The sequence below is a fragment of the Photinus pyralis genome, unplaced genomic scaffold, assembly GCF_008802855.1.
Source record: "Photinus pyralis isolate 1611_PpyrPB1 unplaced genomic scaffold, Ppyr1.3 Ppyr1.4_LG1, whole genome shotgun sequence".
NCBI classification, from domain to species: domain Eukaryota; kingdom Metazoa; phylum Arthropoda; class Insecta; order Coleoptera; family Lampyridae; genus Photinus; species Photinus pyralis.
The window spans coordinates 70729059-70753283 of NW_022170249.1; the positions used below are offsets into that span (position 1 = coordinate 70729059).

The window sequence follows — 24225 nt, forward strand, 5'->3', positions numbered from 1 at the left end:
ATACGATTTCCCATGTAAACAAAAGTTCCAAAGGTGACTCGACAGCAACTCATTTTTGATCGCACAGTATTAAATGGATATTTGAAAAAGGAAATATGGAAACGTCAAAACAAAATTCAATAAAATAAACACTGACTAGGGAGTTACGATAATTTGTTTGGATGGGCGGTGAAACGATGATGGGAAATAGTTTTTTTAGTACAAGTGAGCAAAGGCACCTATTTACTCTTGAGCTCTAGATTTGAACACACGAGCGAGCGCAGCGAGTGAGTGTCATCTATACCGAGAAAGTGAAATCGCGGTTGCGCAAGAGTGCTAAACATAATTATTTACACAATCATAAAGTTAAATTTTAAAGTGTTAAAGTTTTGAAATGACCAATAGATATATTTCTTTCAAATATCCCAGTCACCTTTTGTGAGAACCCCCCCCCCCCCATAAGGCGTCGAGGAGGAGGGCGATGGTTAGCAGAAACTAATACCTTTCGTTGAGACCTTTCATTGAGTACCATGACGGATAAATACAATTCCAATCCCCTCAAACCCCCTCTTTTGCTAGGCAGTCAGGAAGATTGGCGATAATCGACAGAAAACAGTTCCTCTTGTTGAGACCTTTAATTAGAATAGGTACCATGAAAAATAAAATTCATTTCTACCACCTCCCCCCGGCCACCTACTCATCTCGAAAAGGAGTCGCGCGGGAAAGTTCTACTTTGTTAAAACCAATTCGTTTCGGTGAGACCTTTCAGTAGAATGCCATGAAGGGTAGAACGTGTGTTCACCCTCTACCCCCCCTCCCCACCCGACCTCAAAATTTTATTTTGGTTTTTTTATGTTTCAAGCATGTTTTAGAGGCATAAAAACTCCAATACCCCAAAGGATCGAGAAGGGAAAGAAAATAAAATCCTTTTTCATTATTATTATTTATTTACTCTATATATGTATTGCCTCCTCCTTGGTTGAAGGCAAATTTTTCAAAGGCAAGAGCAATGGAAGTTTCATAAAAGCTAAGTGATAGACGAAGAGATGATAGAGGTGGGTGGTGGCAAAAAGAAAGCGGAAATGGGAGTAATAGGCATAAAATGTTCTCATCCACTCAAGCTCAACTCTAGTTGAACGTGAATTGGTACTATATCCCACTATAATATATTTCAATTAAAACCTTATATCTTTATTTAATATTAGTAGGTAGAAAAAAATTACAAATGCATAGAAGAATACAATAATGAAAAAATGTATATAATTAATATAAAGCCTCAATAAGAAGAGCAATACCTTGACCACCTCCAATGCATGCTGAACCTATTCCATACTTTGCCTTTCTTCGTCTGCAATGAGAAAATAGGTTAATTTGTTGTAGTAGGTATGCTAGAGTAAAAAATGATAGATTGCAAGATAATTTTATACCAACCGTTCATATGAGTTTTGACCCACAATGTAGGTAGCCGTAATACATGTTGCATAGGTACCTAAGTAGACACTTACCGTAATTCATGAACAAGATGTGTTGTAATCCTAGCGCCTGATGCAGCCAAAGGATGACCCAATGCAATTGCACCGCCATTGACATTGAGTTTATTAATATCCAAATTCAACTGTCGAGCACACGCAAGTGTTTGAGCCGCGAAAGCTTCGTTGATCTGAAGAATTGATCATAAACGACCATCAACAACCATAAAATTAAGAGTGTCTACCTCCACCAAATCGATGTCATTCAAAGTTAATCCACAGACTTTTAGAACATTCTGGATGGCAGGAACAGGTCCGACTCCCATTATTGATGGATCCACCCCGACAGTTGAGTATCCTAATATTCTGGCCAAAGGTTTAAGATTATATTCAGCTGCAGCAGCATCACTTGCTACGATCACAGTACCAGCACCATCACTAACGCCCTGCAATAATATAATTAATTTTAGTTTGTTACCAAAATGCTATTTACGGAGGCAGTTCCTGCAGTAACTAAGCCGTTTTCCTTAAACAAAGACCGTAATTTTTTCAAACCTTCCATGGTTGTATTGGGTCGAGGATGTTCGTCACATTCGACATTTTCGGGACCTTTTTTACCTTTGATCTGAACTGGTACCAATTCCTCTTTAAATACGCCCGCCTCCTGAGCTGAAATTTAATGTTACGAAATGATTACAAAACCAATCAATTAAGATATCTTTGTATCGACTTCATTACAGATTACAAACCTTTTTTCCAAAGCATCTGAGATCTCAAAGAAAATTCATCCACATCTTCTCTTGTGACATTATTTTGCGCTCCTAATTTTTCGGCTGTTAAACCCATCGGTAACTTGCAGTAACTGTCGCTGAGAGCGGCCCATAAAGTATCCTCGAAGTTATAGTTAACGCCTAACTGTGTACCAAAGCGAACATTACGCACTACAAAGGGTGCTTGGGACATGCTCTCCGCACCTCCTGTTAACGAAATTTTTGCTGCTCCTAATAGAATATCCTACAAAAGATAACAGAAATTAAATGTCGTCCCTTGATGCCAAGTTTAATGTGTGAACCAGGTAAAAGTCTTTTGGCCGTATGCGTCTCAGCGGCGCCTTCATTATTATTATACTCAATTTTCAAAACAATAGAAGCGACTAGTCGAAACAACACAAATGAAAGTACCTGTACACCATTGACGACGGCTTGGAAACCAGACCCGCATAATCGATTAACCATCAGCGCAGGTCGATCTATAGGTATTCCAGATTTCAGTGCCGAATGCCTTCCCATATATCCACCATCTGTCGAAGAATGCTATTGGAAAGTAAGGCTCACCTAATTGTTAACAAAAACGTTTAGCCATACTCACGGAGAGAATGTTCCCAATATTCACAGTGTCTATCATTTCCGGTGTTATCTTTGCAGCAGCCATTGCGGCTTTATTTGATGCTACTTGAAGATCACATGCTGTGGTATTTACAAATTTGCCTCCAAATGTGCCGAAAGCGGTACGCTTCGCAGCAACAATTACGACACCTACAATCAACGAAGGGGGTTATTCCAATGGTAATGTTTAAAAATTTCTTTCTGTTTTTATTTAATAGCAGATGTTAAATTGTTAGGTTTGAATGAGTAGGCTAAGTCGCTCTTTAACAGTAAGGGTAGATAAAGTGATCACTTTAACCGCAAGGGTAGATCAAATGAAACAGATGATTGCGAACTCTAATGACAACTGTCATTCTTATTTCAAATGGCGCGCGAAGCACGAAATAAAATGGCGTTCATAACATAATACAAATCTGTTTTTCTTGTACTATGCGATCAAAAATGAGTTGCTGTCGAGTCACCTTTGGAATCTTTGTTTACATGGAAAATCGTAGGTACTCCTTAACATGAACTTCCAAAGGCGACTCGCATTTTGATTATTTAAAATACGCCTCGGCGTGTTTAAATCAAACTTTTAAAAACGCGCGTGTTTTAAAATTACCATGACAACATGAGAAACGAAGTTAAATGTCAACTATTTAATGATTGATCTTACAGGAGTACTTTGTAACTAACACCTGTTTATAAAAATAGTGCTAACATTTTCGGAAGTCAATGAGGTTGCACTTTTCGTTAAATAATAATAATAACACTTTCTTTAACCCAGTCGCCGATTTCCATCCTACTTGTCGTTGGATTTGAACAATTGTCATGCCTAACATTTTCGGGGCGGACTAATAAATACTGCTTCACCAAACGCACGCATAATTAGGTACAATTGCTTAGATTGTCGGCAACAGTAAAACATCGAGCCTTCGCCGTCTTAAGATGGTGGAATAATAATAATTAATAAGCAGTACGTTTCCTTCTTAGTTTATGTCATGTTGTACCCACTCCTGGGTAATCACTTCCAGCGTGCTCATTAAATAAATTCTCTGTACTCTGCATTAATGTACAATGTTTGATAAAAAATAAGATATTATAAAACCTAATTTATTTGCAGAAGTGGAAGTAGGTATAGCTGTTCTTGATTATGTATGTACGCAGTAATCAATTGCGCGACTCACCAAATACAAGTTTAAACTGAACTGGTCCTTTAAGGGTGATTACTTTTTTACAGTTGTGGTACCCAAAACAGGTAGTTACGGTTATATGTATTTTTGGTGTAGCAGTAGATTAGGTTAAGCCCAGTCGCTTTCTAAATGCCCCTTCAGAAGAAGAGGCTTTACACTACATTCGCCGGCTAACGGCCTTAGCGAATCAAATTCTCTTTTTTTATTCTTGACAAATATTTAATTGCAAATCTGCGCTGAGCGCTGGTCTTGTCGATACGGCATTTAGCAGGCAAGTCCTTTATCTTTCAATGACATTCTATTTGGTATACATTGGGAAAACCGTAAAACGTAGCAAGTATAAAAATACATCCTGATTTGTATGCAACAAAATATACGTTTTATTGCATATAAATCTCGCTGTTTCTCCAAAAAATTAACTTAAATTAAGTAGCAATACACTGAAATGCTACAATGTAAATCGCACAATTCGCATCTTCTACAAAAGCCAAAGATACCGCAAACGGCTACCTTCAAAAATAAATCCATAATGTCTGGTGCATCAGCTAAACACTTTCGGAAGTCCTCTTCCTGGAATACATATGCCTTCTTGGCTACATCATTCTTGCTAATTGCCTTCATGAATGCCTTTGTTTATTCTCATCAACATACATTGCAATTTGACTGGATAACCTACATAATCGACACTTTGTTCCGACATTTTCTGAAGGTAAGCAAGCACTACTCGTTCATCTATATCTGTTACCTTTTGCTCTTCCATCCTTTTGATAAACTTGTCGGGTTGTTTCTGATAAGTCTTCCGATTTTTGTTGTATTAACCGCGGTTCTGCTTTACTCTTAACTAATCAATGATATAATAGAATTCATTTAGCAATATATACAACTGTGTTGACAAAAAATAAAACAAAAGATACTAGCGCGTTTAATTAGATTATCCTTCGCCGTTTACTAGCTGTTTTAATCTCCCTACGGAACGTTACTCGACGATAATTGCGTTTATTACTTCCTCTTTGATTACATCATTATAAAAATGTATTTCGTTCCAAAAATATTAAAGATTACCTTTTAATGTATTCAAAACAAAAACCAAATTTAGACCTTTCTTAAGTCAATAGTGCACTCACCTTCCGTTTTTATCGCATTACGATGCATTGCTTCCAATTTACATTTTTGAACACAAGATTTGCAAAACCAGTTGATTTCATCAACTTTGATAAGCTTGGATATTAGCTCAAAGCATTTGCTGTGGACCGCCAAATTACAACCGACGCAGTTGACTGCAGATTGGTAATTTACATCGCAAAATTCACACTTGAGTGGTGCATTTTTTGAAAAGTTGTCCTCGTTAGACATCATCTCAAAGGATACCAACTTGTGTAACACCCTTGACGATTGTTTGTTTTAGACTAACATTTATTTTATGTCTACTTTGTTATTATAGAGATAAATAAATGTTATAACTAAATACTAGAATAAGCTTAGTTATATCATTGTAAATGAATAAACATTGGTTACCTATATCTTTTTTTGTTTGTATAGGTATTCTCCCACATTCATGGCATATGTTGCATAAGTCATATAATTACAATCAACTAAGTAGGTATAAACAGGATTAATTTAAATATATGCTTATCAAATTGTGGCAGATAACAATCACTTCCCATAAGAATAAACAACATTAGTATCGCATACAAATGGCAATAAATAAGACCGGCATACACAAAATTACTTCGCGTCTCCAGGAACTCGAGACTAATATAATTACCGTGAATCCATGGTTACGATCAATTCACAAAAATCAATTCATCCGGAGTGTGTCCTCGAATCTCTGCGATTGTTACGGAATGAATTTGAAAAATTCCGTTATCCCATTAACATCGTCAATGTACCTATTCAACTAAACTTAATGACCAAAATAAATCGACGGGGTTCACATTCGATTTTTTTGAAATCTTCTTATTTAAACTGTAACTCTTATTACGAAAATTAGAAATCTTGAACACGTCATTAAGTAATTTTATTCCTGTAGTGAACATTCCAAAAATCTCGATAGACATCGAGGCGCCATCAAAGATTAGTCATCAGTGGATGTGACGTAATCTATCCGAGAAATATGACGTGTTTTGTTCTAGCTAGAATAGTCGGGTTCGGAACCGTTTGATATCTTTCGAGAACGAGGGGGCGTTTGCTATATAATCAAATCAAATTGTGTTTCACGAGAAAGAGAAACCGCGATTCGAGCTTAAAAAACTTTTGTGCGCCCAAAGTCGACTACCCCTCGAAGCGCGCCGTGGTAAAGGTGGTTTATTTCGCCCCTAGGAAAAAAAAATTTCGCCACGCAGGAGTTGTGCGGGTTGACAATAACAAGATCTTTCCGACGACACCTATTTGAAAACAATCGGAGAAAAACTGTAGAAGATAGAAAAAAACTGAAAATCTCCACACGGTTGGGGATGACGCCCAGATGTCGCCGACCCCACATATTGTAACCCCGTCCCTAAAGTTAGATTAACAGCTACCTTTTTACAAATAAATTTGCACAAATCCGCTAAAAAAAAGTTTACAAGAACCATGGTATAATAAAACAAGAATTAAAAATCACGTAAACGATTTTGTTACCTCTTTCGCTGGCAATCTCTCAAATGTTTACACAGGCAAGTTTATCATCGCAAATATATACCTATCGCGAAGTTCAAAGGACACAACACGAACAACAAAACAGACGTGTTAATAACCTCTATAATAATCAATGTGAAAAAAAATACAGAAACCTATCCAAGGGCGAAAAGGCAAAAGGCGCATAGACATTGGAATATTGCGTTTAGACTTTTTACCACCAAAATTGAGCACCAAGTAACGATTTTGATTCAAATAGCTACAAGCTTTGTTTGAAATTTTCGCGCCTGTTTTGTAGCAATCCGCTGCCGCGAGCCTATTTCAGATTAATACACAGTGATATTTATTAATAAATAGACATAAGTAGAGATTTACGTGTCTATGTCTACTTTTAAAAGACAAAATCTCTTCTGAAAAGCGCCTAATTTTATGCAACCAAAATAACTTCTTAAAACAAATAAAGATGTCCGTTACATTAATTAGTTGCGTTGGTTTCCGTATGTTTATTTTCGTTTGTGTGCGATGTATTCAGCTGAAGAAAAGTTGATATTGCCAATTGGTATAGTGCCGGTAACAGTAACAGGTGCACCCAAGCAACAATATTCAATCTAATTAATCTGGCAGCCGGATCTTTATTTGTTTTAAGAAGTTATTTTAGTTGCATACAATTAGGCGTCCTTCAAAAGAGATTTTGCCCTTTAATGTCAGTGTATACTCACACCAAAGATGACATGTACGTCACTAGTGCGTAAACCAATTTCAAATTTTATATCAAAAATTGGTACCATTTCTTTATCGTTCGTGTGTGAGTGACGTAAAACAGCCGAAATGAAATACGTACCGATATCAGTAGGTTTTTTGAAAACCACATGATGAGTTACCTCAAACAGTGGTGTTCAATAGACCTTATTGGCAATTTTGGAACTTTCGCACTCGTAAACAGGAATAAAAATCCACCGTGTATACTTAATTGAAATATGCACGTTTGATGAGTTGCCTACCTTTCTGTATACATTACGTTGGCAGATGTTGTAATGGGCACCAATAATAAATCAGAGAATTTCTGTTCAAAGAATACTTAGATAATAATTATTAGTTACTATTCGCTAATATTTAAATTTAATTTAATCTCTCTCTGCTCAATAAATAAACCTGGGCAGCAATCAACCAAACACATATCTATTTTAGAAATAAGGAAGTATTATACTGTTTTTATTTCCAAATTGTTACTTACCCTTAGTAGAAAGAGACATTAAAACTGAATGGTGCTTCACTTAAAATTAAATTACAATTGGAACTTTGGTACCTATATACCGTAAGCCGGAGCAAATGATACAACTAAATCTAAATTGTAAAGATCCAAAGTTCAAAGAACCGTTTATTATTCATATTTAACCTTCAAATTTTGAGTATCGGTTGAAGGGCGATACTTCTCCCTTTTGCAAATCATTGCCACCTTACTGTTCCATAGTTTATCGTTAAGTTTTTTTAAAAAAACTTACAAAAACGTTCTAATTTAAATAATAAAGTGCTAAGTTGCACAGATCGAAGCAGTGGCGTACGGCGAGGTTTCTCCAGAACCAAAAAACGCTGTATGTTTGCGACCAAAAGTAGGTATGTGCTTTTTGAATTTTGAGATTCAGTTAATTTCTAGATTTCCATGTACAAATTAAAAGCAAATTAAGAACTTAACACCATTACACATTACATATCAATCCCAATTTTTATTCTTTATAGCTGATGTTAAATTGACATTTGAATAGGTGAGTAGGCTAAGTCGCTTTTTAACCGTAAGGATAGACAAAATAACAACAATGTGAATATTAATTTCGAACCGTATTTGGAATGGCAAAGAATATCTGATAAACCGAAATTTTAAATATGTCTATCAAGCTCTCTGCTCTATCATTCCGAGGTACTCAAAATGAAGAGTTGTAGCGATCGTCGGATATTTTAATAATTTGATTGTTATGCAGCCAAACATACTTTAAATTGATATGATAAACCTTGTGTGATTCCTCCGTTAGTCTACGCCTATGATGTAACACCAAAAGCGACATCTATCAACTTTTTTAAGTACATCCAATCAGCACAGCAGTCAGCAGTGCAGTGTAGTGTAATTGTTTGTGTTGGTAGGGGGAATTTGAGGTTGTGTATTGATTAACAAGCGGTTTTGCAGTAATTTGAACAATACTAGTGCTACTTTTCTATAAAAATGGTAACGTATAAGTTTGCTTTTCTCAATATTACATTAATTTGGCGTACCAGTAGACCGTACCGTTCATAAATTTGTAACACCTTGAGGTTTTGAGGTTATATTCCTTTTGATGCACTGTCATGCTTAATACAAATACCTACATCTCAAATTGAATTGTTCTGTTTAGGCTCGCAGATATGATACGAGAACGACCATTTTCTCGCCCGAAGGTAACAATTCAAACCATGTTTCCATTGTGTTAAAAATACACCTTACAGGCAGACTGTACCAAGTCGAATATGCTATGGAAGCTATTAGTCATGCGGGAACTTGTTTGGGCATATTAGCTACAGACGGTATTCTTTTAGCTGCAGAACGCCGCAACACGAATAAACTACTGGACGAGGTATTCTCATCTGAAAAAATATACAAGTTAAATGAGTATGTATTAGTCTGCATCCTGTAATGGGAACTAGCAGATTGTTTTTACAGTGATATGGTATGTAGTGTTGCCGGAATTACATCCGATGCAAACGTATTAACTAACGAACTTCGTTTAATCGGACAACGATACCTAATTCAGTATGGGGAATCTATACCGTGCGAACAATTAGTTTCGTGGCTTTGTGATGTTAAGCAGGCCTACACGCAGTATGGGGGTAAACGTCCTTTTGGGGTTTCTATTCTGTATATGGGATGGGATAAACATTATGGTTATCAGCTATATCAATCTGATCCTAGTGGCAATTACAGTGGCTGGAAAGCAACATGCATCGGTAATAACAGTGCGGTGAGGATGTTATTTTGTGTAAGATCATTAGAAATAAAATTATTTTATCGACAGGCTGCAGTCTCGAGTTTAAAGCAAGAATATAAGGAAGGCGAAATGACACTCAAGGATGCTAAAGCTCTCGCTATCAAAGTTTTGAGTAAAACTCTTGATATGACTAAATTGACATCGGAAAAAGGTTTGCTGTGAAGGTAGAAATTTAATAGTTTAACTTGTAATTGTAGTGGAAATGGCGACACTCACTCGTAGTGACAACAAAACCGATACCCATATACTGTCTAGCAAAGAAGTTGAGGCGTTAATTTCAGACTTTGAAAAATCAGAAGCAGCAGCAGAGGCGCTTAAAAAAGAACAAAAGCAAAAATCTTAAATAGGTGCCATGTTTTTGTTGGTTTATATTTCAAATTGAGTAAATTTACATTTATTAAAGTCCGATTCTAAAATAATTCCTTAATACATTTCAAACTTTTGAAAAATGTTCGTATTTTATTTCTTTAAATTTGTTTAACTGGCTCAAAGTTTGGTTTTTTATTTTTGCCTTTAAAGTGGGGGGGGGGGGGTTCAGCTAAGGCTGCTCTATCAACTCCACCCATTACATTAACAAATATCCGCACCCGGGACCCTCAATACAACAGTTCAGCTTCACCTACACTGCATCAAGCAGGGTGGTAGTTAAAAACTGATGTAACAGTGGGACACGTGTCATTTAGGGTTGCCACATTGCCGAGATTAGGAATTAGCTGCACTGTCTCCGATCCCGGTTTATCATATATAAACTTCCCTACCCTACACTCAAAAAAATTTTCGTATTTCAAATGCTAAAGGAATAAGTTGTTTGTAATGAAGTGCTTATAGTAGAAACATTTTCTAAAGCGTATCGATTTCGAAATTTATTTCATAATCTAAACTCGCTATAAATACGTAGCTGTAGTTATAAAGAGCATTTCTAATACTTATTTTAAATGAAAAAAGATAAAAAAACAAAAATTTATTAGTTCTCAGTAGAGTTTCCGTATAGTCCCTTAATCTTAATTGTTTAAAATATGGTATTTATTGAATGATACACTTCTTAGTATGATCTTTGGTTGATCTAAGTTTCTGTAATGGTGTTTCAGGTTAAAAGAATACAATCTACCTACAACGGATTTATTTACCCTTTATCGTTCAGAATGTATTTGGTATTTTTGGTGGAATTCTAAAGTTCTGTATAAAATGTAGCATGGCTCTTCCAAGGCACTAAAACTTTTTCTAATGAAGTTTTGCGTTGAACACAAATATAACAAGTTAGATGCTTACTGCATTGATCTTTTGTTGGAAGAAAGCTAGTTTCTCATGTTTCAGCATAAAGTTTAATAATAATAATAATGACATTTATTGGGCACACATTATACAAAGAACAGATATCATTGAATTTATAACTAATTCAATGCAGATATTATACATTACATTACATGATGGGCGATTCAATGGGGCGAAGTTCAGACTGGAATAAACCGTGTTATTCCGTCTGCTCTATCACTCAACCCCCTACATATGAAATTAACTACCCCAATACAAATGAGATTCTGAAAATCTGCCCTATTGTAAAATGGCTGAAAGAAACGAGTCCAATGCAACTTGCTACACCACCTTTCGGCTGATTTGTTTCAGCCGTCTTACAAGACCAGATTTTCGCGAATTAAAAAAAATTCAAGATGGCGGCCGTTCTCAAAATTGTGGTATAATAACAATGTTGCATTGTTATGGAAGGATAGGGGGCAGTGTAAACATTAGGTTTATGTCCTAGCAGAATACCAACTATAAAAACTAAGGATTCTTAAAAGTAGAAATAATAAACATTTTGGAGATGATTTTCAAAAATTTCGCCCCACCAATTACTTCCCCCCCAAATTATGACCCTATTTCTGAAGATTTAATCGAGTTTCAAAAGTATGTCTGAAAAATGATTGTGACTTGTTAATTAATAGGTCTTAATAAAATAAAAACACATCAAATAAAGTGACATTTATATTGAAATAGGTAATATAGGCAATAAACATAATACAGATAACAGTACAATTAAAAAAAAGGGTTATTACTCTTCTTTATTTACGAAATGTTTTCTAATTACAGTAATGATGACTGCCACAATGATCTAAGCTAATTTCATGGGCTTATTTTTAGCCACAGCCACAATACAAACTGTAACAAGTAAGAATCATGTCAAAAAACTGGACTAGCAATAAGCACTTTTAATTTTTTTAAATTATATAATTAACAACCTTGAAATTAACCGGAATATCCCGCCAAGAAATCGACAACAATTTTCTTTAATTTACCATCGGTGGACTCAGAAATGTGGCCCTCTTTTGCGATGGTTTGTAGAACATCTTGGTGACTCGATCTACGACAAACGTACAGAGAGAGTTCTAATATATTTGGGAAGCTTACTTAATGTGTTGAGAGAATTCCTTTTCAAAGCTCGTAATTTTGGATGGGTCCAGTTTGTCAAGATGACCCCTGACACCACAATAAATAATGGCAACTTGTTCTTCGATGGCCATTGGTACATATTGGCCCTGTTTGAGCAATTCTGTTAGACGAACACCTCTGTTTAACAACTGCTGAGTTGCGGCATCTAAATCTGAACCGAACTGGGCGAAAGCTGCTACTTCACGGTATTGAGCCAACTCCAATTTCATGGAACCGGCAACCTTTAAGAATGGAAAAGTTGGAAGAAAAATAATTTTGATTTGAAAGCGAATTTACCTGCTTCATGGCTTTAGTTTGGGCAGCTGATCCTACTCGCGATACAGACAAACCGACGTTGATAGCAGGTCGGATACCTTTGTAAAACAATTCAGTTTCCAAAAAGATTTGACCGTCTGTAATGGAAATGACGTTGGTTGGAATGTAAGCGGATACGTCTCCGGCTTGGGTTTCAATTACTGGAAGAGCAGTTAATGAGCCACCTCCATTAGCATCGCTCATTTTAGCGGCACGTTCAAGTAGACGCGAGTGAAGATAGAAGACATCACCCGGGTAGGCTTCACGACCGGGTGGACGACGAAGCAACAAGGACATTTGACGGTAAGCCACAGCTTGTTTGGATAAATCGTCGTAGATAATCAGGGCGTGCTTGCCATTATCTCTGAAGTATTCTCCCATGGCGCAGCCGGAGTAGGGAGCGAGATATTGCAAAGGAGCAGCATCGGAAGCTGTGGCCGATACAATGATGGTGTACTTATCGGCTCCCGAATCTGTTAACCTCTTCAAAATTTGAGCTACCGTAGATCTCTTTTGACCGATAGCCACGTAGATACAGTACAACTTCTTCTTTTCATCTGTTCCTTCGTTGAAACGCTTTTGGTTGATGATTGTATCAATGGCCAAAGCGGTTTTACTGTGAAATAATAGTTGAACGGTCGCAAATGTGTAAATGTAGGTAATAACCATACCCAGTTTGACGATCTCCAATAATAAGTTCTCGCTGTCCACGACCAATTGGTACAAGCGAGTCTACAGCTTTAATACCGGTTTGCATAGGTTCTTTGACGGAAACTCTGGGAATAATACCGGGCGCCTTTACTCCAACACGGAAACGAGTTTTTGCATTCAATGGCCCCTTACCATCAATAGGATTACCTACAATGTCGTTACTAAAAATTAACTATTAATATTAAAATCAAACCTAAAGCATCAACGACACGTCCTAAGAGCTCGGCGCCGACTGGTACATCGACAATAGCACCAGTTCTCTTCACAATATCACCCTCCTTAATCAATTTGTCATTACCGAACACTACAACACCTACGTTGTCAGGTTCCAAATTAAGGGACATTCCCTAAAATTATCAGCACCCTTTAATTACGCGATTAAACCGTATAATAAGCATCCCTACTTTAAGACCGGATGAAAATTCCACCATCTCCTCCGCTTGTACATTCTTAAGGCCGTACACACGAGCGATACCGTCACCAATACTCAATACTCGTCCGGTTTCGTCGAGATCTGCTTTAGGGGCTGATCCCAAAATACGTTCTTCTAAGATCGAACTAATTTCCGCACCATGATTGCTAGGTGTTACATGGAGCTTACGTGAGGCGACGGCTGCTGGGGCACTAACCTAGATATAACAGATTGGAGTTACATAATGAGTTCAACACTAAGGAGTTGGGTTCTCTTCACATTTTCAATTGTTTAACGTTCTCGTAAATGATTTTATCGAAAATTTGAGGAGTTATGTAAGAATGAAATTGTACCGGTTATGTCACAAGGTTGCAGTGTCAAGAAAAATGTTACAATTGAAGCACATTAAATACTTTCAATAGAAAGAAATAATAAAACGAGAAACTTACCTGCGATACAGCATTTGGTAAACGCCTTGCCGCAGTAGCAGCCAAACGTGCGGATAACAGAGACATTTTTACTTCCCCAGCAGAAATCAAAGATGGAGAGCGGAATACGAGCAGTGCGATCCCACAATGCACGATACAGCGCAATGGCAGTGACGTCACGAGTTGGCACCAATTCAACTTCTTCAAAGTTGTCCGTCGATATCAAAAATCTCGATTAAAAAACGGACAAGATATGCAAAAAGGTTAACATATGAATTTGTTAAAAAAAAGAAGCAGTGTGTATTTAAATATTTACTCAAATAATTCCACAGGGTAATTTATACTTCTACAGGGTGTACGAAAACTCCCATCTATTTGATGAAATATTCATCTCAGTGTGGTCATAAAAACAGAGTGAAAGCTCCAACTGTATATACTAAATACATTTGGGACGAGTTCATTAATCGGGAGTAAATACACAAGAGCTTGATTTTCATTCGGATAATTTTATTTTTACACGAAAGTTTTGTTGCAACAGAAAAAACTAGAGATCAAGTGTGATAAAATCGCGACAGCTTTATATTAGCTGGAGCGATTTTATCATGTGCTTTTGTTCGACAGTTTTTTCCAGGAAGCAACAAAATTTGAGTGAATTAAAAATAAAATTATCCTGATTTAAAACCAAGATCGAGCGTATTTTAGGGAGATTAATAACAATTATATATTTTACGCATTCCTACGCACATTTTTATCGCTGATAAAAAGCTACCTAGCTTTTAATCAGATAAAAATTCATCTGATTGGTTAGAATTTGAAACAATTACCAATCTGATTGGTCGTATATTAATGGAGTATTAATCATCCAAATCGGTTTACGTTAGGGGAGTAAACGGAAGCTTAGCATACTATACGGGGTGGTGACTTGACGAACGCACCATATTTCAATAGTAATTTTTGAATTTCCGATTATTGGCTTCCCTAATTATTTTAGAAATAAAGTCTATTTAGGTTTTTTGTAGAGAAAAAAATTACGAATCCGTACATACTATAGTGTCCTATTTTATAAAGACGGTAATGCCATGGAATTATCAAATCAAACAAAAATTTGTCATTAGTTAGCTTTGTTTGATCTCAAACTGTCATATATGGTAGCACTGATTTTCTTAAAAGCGCCAGTTTTTAATTTCTTGGTTTCAAAGTCCAAAAAATTAAAAGCTATATACATGGATTCGTAATTTTTTCTCTACAAAAAACCTAAATAGACTTTATCTCCAAAATAATTAGGGAAACCAATAATCAGAAATGAAAAAATTACTATTGAAATCCTATGGAAGGAAACGAGTAAAAATCATCACCAAATATGTCTCTTTAGGTGTATCGTATAACGATATCATATTGCGGATCTTTTGAAATGACCCACCCTGCATACTTCGCCATAAAAATAAGTACAGATATTGACTTGTTTGTGTGTTCTGAACTGGTTCTATTGGACATTTTTTTCTAAAAACGCTCGTTTGTAATTGTAACTAGAAAAATTGACCGTTCGTTTGTACTCAGAACCTTGTTCTGGACATGTACTTTCTGTTGCATACATAAATAACGTACGTTGTCCTCACTTTAAAAATTTCCTTGTATTGTTATTACTCCTCATAATTTTGATTTTCCCTGCCGTGTTGTCCGTCCTTGTACTTAGTGCGCACGCAAAAATGTTGGTGGAAGGAACAAACAAGTCGGAATCTTGCTGTTTGCGATGACATGATACTACTACTGTCGTGTGCCGGGCCGAAAGAAAAGTTGGTGAAAACTCTACTCGACCATTCGTTCTGCTCAATAAGCGGCGTAAGTACTCCCTATTTTTTAACGCTCCCAAATATCCAGTACGTTACATAGCTCTATTCTCCGCCGCTAATTGATTCAAACTGCATTTTAATATTACAGTTTTTTTTTTGTCTTAAATTCATTTAACTTCTGATCATACAAAAAAAATTAGGAAGTTCGGTAATTTAATCTCCAGATCAGAAGGATTGAATGTACGTATTTTTCATGATTAAATCATTCTTCCAGCTTTCAGAATATTGTAATAACAAATAAACAATTAGAAATACAAAAAAGAGATTTTGAACGATTACGAAATTTGATACATTTATCTTTTCACGTGCGTAGAGCGTTTTGCGTGAACTGGTAACCGTAGCGTGTAAAAGAGAAAAAAGAAGAAAAGTGGTTCTTTTTAGCAAATAGGTACAATAAGTTTTATCTTTCAAACAATACTTGAAAAGTGAAAACATGATCTGGAGGACAGTGTCCGTGATTGTTAAAGCCGCTTGCCGCTTTACATTAGGCAATTTTAGTACAATGCAAGGCTTGTGCAATGCAATCTAAAATTGCCTTGCATTGCTTATTACGGTTTTACATTTATGCAATTGTGTTGCAACTTTTGTGCAAGTTCAGAAAAGTGTTGCAGTACTGACAACATATTTTTCAAAAATTGAAACTTTTCAGTTTGTTTACACAGAAGGTTATTCTTGAAACTTAATAAAATTGACCATTAGGTATGAGCAAACAAAAGGAAATTAAGCTGGCTACAGTTTGTTATATGGTGGCGCTTGCTATTAAAAAAACACACAAAATAACACACGCGAAACCAAATAAATTGTGGTATTGACAAAATTACTAGAAAAGTTACTAGAACTTGCGCCAAACTTGCAAGTGAAATAGAACTTTCTCTATTTATTTTTCTTGCACCTGAATTGCGTATGAACATGCGCAGTAACGTATCTCTAACTTGCATTGCTCTTGCATTGCACGAAAATTGCCTAATGTAAAGCGGCTTTAAAGCGAATTTAAAATTGCCTATGTAAAGCGGCTTTTAAGCTTAAAGGTTTAGGTCCGATTGGATTAGGTGATTGCATCACGTTGGTTGGATGTTAGATTTTGGCATTTGCATTGGAACATTTTTGAATTTAAAACAAATCAAATTTTTCAATTCTGCAAGTAAAACTAATTTCGTTCAAAATAGGCCTTGATGGTTGCATACTTCACGCACGGTGTTTATTATTGCATGTGAGCTACTTTTAATACCGCCGTCAGAGGTATGTGAAACACGCGCCGTAACACTTTGGCGCCATAATTTTAAAGAAATATTTTAAGGTTATGTAAACAGTTCTTAGTTAGTTTTGTACAATAGTTTTTAAAATGCGGTTCCGTGCGGTGTTGGTAGATAATGCTGCAATGAAAGATTTTTTAAGTATATTTCCTTATGACTACGATTTACATAACTTAATAATATCATTTAAGCGACTGTAAATAGTTTATCAAAGTTATCAAAGGAATGTGTGATGCGAATTACCATTCGACATGTATACTTCATCATTCCCGACGATGATACCGGACCTAGAAGACCTCTAGTATGGTGCGAGTTACCTGTAAACTTTTACTTTAGAGAATTTAATTTGGAGGGTGTTTCGCACGAACAGAATGAAATTTACCTAGGACTTTCTACTGGTATGTTAACATTTTTCAGTATAATCAATTTATCCGCTGTATCTTAGCAATGTTGCTGAAATCCCTATCAACGGTTAAACAAAATGCAAAATCATTAAAGGTGAAACTTACCAACAAACAAGCTCCCTGTCTCACATTAGAAATGGAATTGGTCAGTCGGATACTAATTTTCTGGTGTTAATGATGTTGTTTTAGACATCAACTGAAGGTCTACAAAATCGTCACCTCGTTCATGATATACCAGTTGAAGTCATCGGTAGGAAACATTGGGGCGAATACGCCGAACCTCAGTTTAACGATTTTCATGTAAGATTGTGTTATGATTTAGTGTAATATCGAATTGGCAGGGTTTTCTGCAGGTTTCAATGCAGATGCCTAATTTAAAACCAATTAAAAGCATAGTAGAGCGTATGAAAAACATGGGCCACTCTTTAATCGTCTCCGCAACAAAGTTTGGTAAGCTGAGTTTACGCATCAAAACAGATGTTGTTAGCTTAACTGCTCATTTCTCCAATCTCGGCATTGAATCATTTGCAGGTGAGAATTTGAGTTGTATTTCCCCTGTTTAGAGGTCTTTGTTGTAGTTGCTCATAATACTGAATTGCTTGAGAACACAAATGATGCAGATGCAACTGAAGTTAATTCTGTAGTTACTGCTACCATTGACATAAAGAAGTTTTTAATGTTTTTAGCAGGTATGCAGTTGAATAATTGCCGAACAACATGCAGCATTGTACATGGGAAGATGGTGAAGTTGTCATGTGAACAGCCTGGGGCTCTGTCTTTGCAGTGTTTCTTTACAGAAATTTTAATTTAAGCAATACCATTAGAATTATGATCTACTTGCTGCAAATTTAATTTATAAAAATAGAAGTGGAAAAATTAAGTGGTAGATGTAATTTTTTTTTATATTCTGATATTTTCTTTTGATTAAGCAGGGGAAGGGAATAGTCCATCATAGATATCATATTTTGGACACAGTGTATATTAAAGTACACAACAAACTTTTGTTAAGAAAAGAATTACACATATGGTAATTGAGGGATCAGATTTGCGATTATAATAATGCCTAAGTGAGGTCCTAATATTCGTCTATAGCTTAGAGCACAACTGCAGTTTGCAAATAATTTAAAATGAATACAGTTGCATCTACTTATTGAATAAATATGACAATGCACATTTTTTAAATTTATTTTTTTTAAGAGGGGAGGGGTTACATTCAAGCCTGCTGTACCAATCCAACCCACTGTAGGTATACTCCATGTATATACTCTTACAAAGATAGATGGACTATTAATTTTTCTACTTTAGATACATTAAACATTTAATATTTACATTACAAAAATACACTTATACACATAAATTACACTTTTAATGATATAACTAAAATAATTGTAAGGAGGACAAGAAATGGCAACCACGTTTTCAAGAATGCCACAAAACTAACATACTTTCCATACACTAACATTAAAAATGCTAACTTTACCATATTCCAATTACTTGAATTATTATACTGCATCAAATTTAATGCTGTGGCTACGTGAGAGTGACAGTTATCACAAAATAGATTATGCATGCGTTCTTTGTAAATATCTGATGCTTCTGTGATTGCACGATCCCAACCGGCACTACCTCCGATTGCATTATTAAACTTCAATTGCCAATACTTTGAAGGATCTCCGAAAGCCATATTGTCTTCGGATACAAAGTAGGGTCCGGCAAAATCTCTAATTATGCCAGAAGATAAAGCTATGCCCATATGCCCAATTACTGGAAATAACCAAGTAAGAAACGGTATTGGAGTCCATACAACGCAGAATGGGTATCGATTCCTGGTGATGTCGATTTGTGTGAATTCCGATGCCATGTCAAGATTCGGGTCTGTCGCCAACGCCTCATACATGTGCAGGTTTTTGGATAGTTGATACAAGAAAGGGATTATTCAAGTGATGTTTGATAAGACCTCTTCCACTTTATGAGAAGCACATCGCAATGTAAAGCTCATTTTCAATAAGCACACGAGAAAATTGCGGGTAATACGAGTTTAACAATTAATGGCATCGAGCCAACCCATTTAAATTTTAAAATTTGATTTCTTATTGAAGACGTTTATTTATTTATGGAAGAGATTGGGAAAATAAACAGCATCAGACATGTGACAGCTGACTGTCGCGTGGTCTGCGCATGCGCCTTACTCAGTGGCGTAGCATGAATAATGAAAAAGATTTCATTTCAATCACGATTTATATATAACATTTCATCATTGTATATGTATTACATACAATGATTTCATGAAAGAGTATGGGTGCCATTGGGCCACAAGACATTAGACCGCAAGACAGTAGACCACAAAGGGAATAAACCGCAGACATTGGGGCGCAGACAATGGGACGCGGACACTACAAGACGCAGATATTACGACGCATACATTTTAATGTGAACTCATTACTTACTTTTGATTCCTCGATACAAATAATCCGTGTAAAAATAAAAACTACGTTTTCTTTTAAAGTTTTACAGTGACTGTACCATTGAATTTATAGATATATAGTAGTTATAAATTCAATGGTAGTACCTACCATAATTTTTCACTTATTGCTTTTTATTAACGGGCCTCGAGGTGGTTTATAATGTTGTATTGCTGTCTGTTTGTCTGTAACTAAACAGCAATTCTTACCTCAATGATTTTATAAATTAATAACAAAACTTATACCGTGAGGTTATTATAAAAACTACTTGGCCAGCGACCTACATAATTATCCATTACGCAATTTGCTTAGTTGCGTGCCTGTTAACTCGCCGCCAATTCGTCGAAAGTTTAATTTCATAAAAAGCTAATTGTAAAGTGATTAAAATGTATGCAGACAAGCTTGTTATAGGCGAACTGTAAATAAAATCTGTTCAGTGTTCGGAGACACCCTGTATATAAAACACTGTTTACAATGTTACCAATAGCTCCAGTTTTAATGAATTAATTATTAAATGTCACTAATAATTATAAACAAGCCGTTTCCTAGATTGCTACAATAATAACAATTTAAAAGGCTCGAATAGTTATTAATTTAAATTAAAATAATTCGTTTTCAACAATGGCGTCATCGCAAGACGCTTGGTATTTATCTCTTTTAGGATTAGCCGAATATTTTCGTACATCTAGCCCTCCTATGATTAAGATGTGCATTCGATGTTTACAAGCGGTCTTTAATTTTAAACCTCCTCCAAGGGTTGAGGCACGAACTCACCTGCAATTAGGCAATATTCTACTTACTCATACGAAGAATGTCGATTTAGCGAAAACACATTTGGAACAGGCTGTAATTTGCAGGTCTTTGTCGTTTGTTTCGGTAATTGTGTAAATTTCAGTGGTTGCTGTCTCAAATGATCAACTCATTCGACGATGTTAAGTTTGAGGCTGCGAGCGTTTTGGCTGAACTGTACGAGCAACAAAAGCAACTAGCACCGTCCAAACACATTTTAAGAAGGGCCGTCGAATTATCTCAGCATAATGTGTATTGGCATTGTAGGTTAATTTTTCAACTTGCTGTAAGTTGTGTGATTCACTTAATGTTTGGTAGTACTTACGTATGATTTTACAGCAAGTACACGCCAGTGAAAAGGATTATCAATTAGCTAGCAGTTTATTAGGTGTAGGAGTTGATTACGCTCACATCTCTAGTGCAAGCTATACACGAGTATTGTTCCTTCTAAGTAAAGCAATGGTAAATCTTTTAGTATTCTCTTATTGAATTCTTGAACGCTTATATTTTTAAGTTACTATTAATTGACAAAAAGCTACAAGAAGTGCAGCCAGTTCTGAACCAAGCTGGACATTTAATTGAAACATGGACGGGAAGTGTGTATCAAAAGGAATACTTGAAGGTTTTCTTTTTGGTTCTTCAGGTATCTTGATCTTTGTATGGGCAAACGTCCTATTTATTGTTTCTAGGTGTGCCACTATTTAATGGCTGGTCAAGTGAAGAGTGTGAAACCGTGTTTAAAACAGTTACAGCAAAGCATACAAACTATTATGGCTACAGATGAAGGTAAATGTCGTCTATTAATTTATTGTACAGGTGGACCAAAGTAAGTTGTAATAAATGCTGGGTAAGGCCAGCAGTACTGCTAGCAACAGTCCAATATAGCTACAAAGTTGAGACATATTCACGTGTGCCTACTTCTTGAGTTTTAAGTTTTTTACTTATACCTAATACCACAGATCTACACATACAACAGATTGCTAACCTTATGCATTTTATGGGAAACACATTTAGGTATACTTAAAAGCGCCCTCTATTGAGCAGCAGATAATGCACGCTTAGTGAAGTGTCAAACGGAAAACGCCAAACGTCAAATAGCGGAAAAACCGTTTTTAGTTGTATCACTTTTTGTGATTTAACGTCGATTTGGGGGGGACCGCTATTGTTCTCACTTTGTCCGTCTGTACCACTACTAGTCCTTGCACTTTTGTCCTTCGTGAGTGACCACGTATTTAACTTGTTTCTTGTGCTCTGTGTGTATTTATGTAGGTAGACAATCAACTTAGCATCTGAATTAGATGCAGCGCTTGCACATGATTCACACGTGTTTAAAGACTCAAAAACTATGCAAAACTAATTTTTAGATGTAATGTAAATTTAATTATATTTCCTATTTTTAAATTATACTGCAGGTATAATAAAAAATACTATAAGATACAAGTGTATAATTGGTCTTTAAAGCACTTGCAACGTTAAAGGCACTCCGCTTTGCGTCGTGCCATTAAACCCGTTGCGCCTGCTTCAAAGACTTGATTATACACTTGTATCTTAATATACTATTTCCTCAAAACCGCTGACGCCTGGACTAGTATTGCATTGATTGCCAACTAACTAACTAACTGATCATCTGTCAATTGTAATCTGACTGCCGGATTAATGCATTAATGCGCGTCCTCCGACTCCTCCCAACACACTCACACATGGATATTGCTTATTGCTAGACACACTTCTTCGTTTCATTACTTAAAATACCGACAACTCTAAGTTCTCCTGTGTAGCAAGCGACTAAGAACATTTTTGCAGTGGTTACAGGACCGAGCGCAGGAGATATGTTCTTATGGATGCCAAAGGAACACCTGTACGTCCTAGTCTATCTGGTGACTGTTATGCACAGCATGCAAGCCGGCTACATGGAAAAAGCGCAAAAATATACAGATAAAGCGTTAATACAAATTGAAAAACTCAAAAGTACGTACTCATCTCATATTGCTTTATTACTGACGTCATTTTTATAGTTGTTGATAACAAACCAATCTTGTCAGTATTCCAATTAATGCTACTCGAGCATATAATCATGTGTCGTTTGGTAATGGGAAATAAAACCCAAGCGTTACAAGAAATTACATCGGCAACTACTCTTTGCAGGCAGCATCCTCAGCTGTTGGAAAGGCATGGACCTCAACTGCACACATTATTAGGTCTCTACGCGATGAGCATGAATTGTATGGAGGCAGCCGAAGCACAATTTTCAGCCGTACTCGCAGTAAGTGTATGTTTTACATCAATCTAACATTGTTGCCTTGTTAGACTTCTAGCGAACGGGAGTTGTGGACTTTCGCCAATCTAAACTTGGCCATAGTTTATTTACGAGCGAAACGGGAGCGAGAGTTTACCGCTTTGCTAGATAGAATTAATCCAGAAAATCTGCCATCACAGTCGCATAGTCTTCGTGCAGCTGCATATTATGTACAAGGATTGCAGGCTTTCTTTCAAGGCCGATACAATGAAGCAAAGTGAGTATTTATGATCGCTAAAGTCGGATCACTTACAGTTTTTTTTTTATAGGAGATACCTACGTGAAACTTTAAAAATGGCAAACTCAGAAGACTTAAACCGTTTAACCTCGTGTTCGTTAGTATTATTAGGTCATATCTTCCTTTCGCTTGGCAATAGCAGAGAAAGTATGAATATGGTTACACCCGCCATGCAGTTGGCTAGCAAAATTCCTGATGTTCACGTCCAATTGTGGGCGTCGGCCATTTTAAAAGGTTTATTGCCGAATACTTATACCGTTTTTAATTTCTTAATTGTAGATTTGTATCGTTTGTGTGGAGATCCAAATCGTGAGAATGAAGCCTTCCAGAGACATTTGAATTTTTCGCAGATGTTACTGAAGGATCATTTCCAAGCATCTCAAATGCAAGAACATAATCTCATTCAGTGGACAACTGGACCTTTTCCTAGCTTGCCATCAGACTCGCCGAGTACATCTGGGGCATTATTATAAACGAGTATTTCTATAGGTTTTAAACTTCATTGATCAATTTAAATTATTTATTCCATTACAGTTTTCTCACTTTTGATGTCATTGTAAAACAAATTTATGTGGTCATTGTTATTTCAAAATTACAGTTGCACACAATCATAATGTAGATCTTTGTGTAGGTACTACCTACTAAATCTTTAAAATAAAGTACGTACCTAACTTGATTTTTATTGTGGTAAGTATATGGAAAAATGTGGCAAAACCTATCTATTGAAAGATAAAGCGTTATTGGCGACTTAGGTGTATTAAAAAATATAAAAAATAACCGATTAGAAAACTGACTCTGAAGTTTAGGGCAAAATAAAGTGTTAAATAAAACCTACTTCTCGAGATTTTAATAATCAATAGTATGTTTAATATTATACAGATCACAAAGACTTGTAAAACCAGTTGCCAAATTCTTGACAGAACAGCTTCCTAGCTCAATCCAAAAGTAGCGCTTTTAGAAGAGTATAAAAAAAATAATAAGTTTAGACAAAACCGTTTCCCATGAAAG

At 36.1% G+C, this 24225-nt stretch overlaps 6 protein-coding genes across 8 annotated transcripts; 3 read left to right on the plus strand and 3 right to left on the minus strand.

Annotated features, from left to right (window-relative positions):
- Window positions 1-1148: 1148 nt before the first annotated feature.
- Window positions 1149-8060, minus strand: LOC116170798 (3-ketoacyl-CoA thiolase, mitochondrial-like). Its single transcript, XM_031487315.1, has 8 exons — window positions 7856-8060; window positions 2817-2983; window positions 2630-2761; window positions 2198-2462; window positions 1942-2117; window positions 1694-1894; window positions 1485-1639; window positions 1149-1327 (listed from the first exon to the last, which is right to left on the minus strand). The coding sequence occupies exons 1-8, from the start codon at window positions 7872-7874 to the stop codon at window positions 1243-1245; spliced, it is 1200 nt and encodes a 399-aa protein (XP_031343175.1). The 5' UTR covers window positions 7875-8060; the 3' UTR covers window positions 1149-1242.
- A 632-nt stretch (window positions 8061-8692) lies between these two features.
- On the plus strand, window positions 8693-10054 carry LOC116170815 (proteasome subunit alpha type-4). Its single transcript, XM_031487338.1, has 6 exons — window positions 8693-8839; window positions 9006-9048; window positions 9097-9259; window positions 9311-9608; window positions 9663-9786; window positions 9833-10054. Exons 1-6 carry the CDS (start codon window positions 8837-8839, stop codon window positions 9976-9978), a joined length of 777 nt encoding a protein of 258 aa, XP_031343198.1. The 5' UTR covers window positions 8693-8836; the 3' UTR covers window positions 9979-10054.
- A 1547-nt stretch (window positions 10055-11601) lies between these two features.
- Window positions 11602-14100, minus strand: LOC116179465 (ATP synthase subunit alpha, mitochondrial). 2 transcript variants are annotated; one of them, XM_031499269.1, is made up of 8 exons: window positions 13947-14100; window positions 13490-13714; window positions 13279-13432; window positions 13046-13232; window positions 12357-12990; window positions 12039-12301; window positions 11870-11991; window positions 11602-11789 (listed from the first exon to the last, which is right to left on the minus strand). In XM_031499269.1, the coding sequence occupies exons 1-7, from the start codon at window positions 14010-14012 to the stop codon at window positions 11877-11879; spliced, it is 1644 nt and encodes a 547-aa protein (XP_031355129.1). In that variant the 5' UTR covers window positions 14013-14100; the 3' UTR covers window positions 11602-11789; window positions 11870-11876. The 2 variants fall into 2 exon arrangements, with proteins under 2 accessions (XP_031355129.1, XP_031355121.1); XM_031499261.1 differs by having other exon boundaries at window positions 11603-11991.
- Window positions 14101-17032: 2932 nt separating this feature from the next.
- On the plus strand, window positions 17033-19434 carry LOC116159618 (checkpoint protein HUS1-like). 2 transcript variants are annotated; one of them, XM_031472641.1, is made up of 6 exons: window positions 17033-17169; window positions 17220-17426; window positions 17474-17577; window positions 17622-17732; window positions 17774-17963; window positions 18011-19434. In XM_031472641.1, the coding sequence occupies exons 1-6, from the start codon at window positions 17118-17120 to the stop codon at window positions 18241-18243; spliced, it is 897 nt and encodes a 298-aa protein (XP_031328501.1). In that variant the 5' UTR covers window positions 17033-17117; the 3' UTR covers window positions 18244-19434. The 2 variants fall into 2 exon arrangements, with proteins under 2 accessions (XP_031328501.1, XP_031328504.1); XM_031472644.1 differs by having other exon boundaries at window positions 17786-17963.
- LOC116159619 (transmembrane protein 222-like) lies at window positions 18602-19603 on the minus strand. The gene has a single exon (XM_031472645.1). The coding sequence runs from the start codon at window positions 19327-19329 to the stop codon at window positions 18790-18792; it is 540 nt and encodes a 179-aa protein (XP_031328505.1). The 5' UTR covers window positions 19330-19603; the 3' UTR covers window positions 18602-18789.
- Window positions 19604-20420: 817 nt separating this feature from the next.
- LOC116159760 (MAU2 chromatid cohesion factor homolog) lies at window positions 20421-23893 on the plus strand. Its single transcript, XM_031472834.1, has 10 exons — window positions 20421-20740; window positions 20790-20969; window positions 21023-21145; window positions 21198-21326; window positions 21373-21469; window positions 22487-22651; window positions 22699-22946; window positions 22991-23196; window positions 23249-23451; window positions 23497-23893. The coding sequence occupies exons 1-10, from the start codon at window positions 20516-20518 to the stop codon at window positions 23688-23690; spliced, it is 1770 nt and encodes a 589-aa protein (XP_031328694.1). The 5' UTR covers window positions 20421-20515; the 3' UTR covers window positions 23691-23893.
- The last annotated feature ends 332 nt before the right edge of the window (window positions 23894-24225 follow it).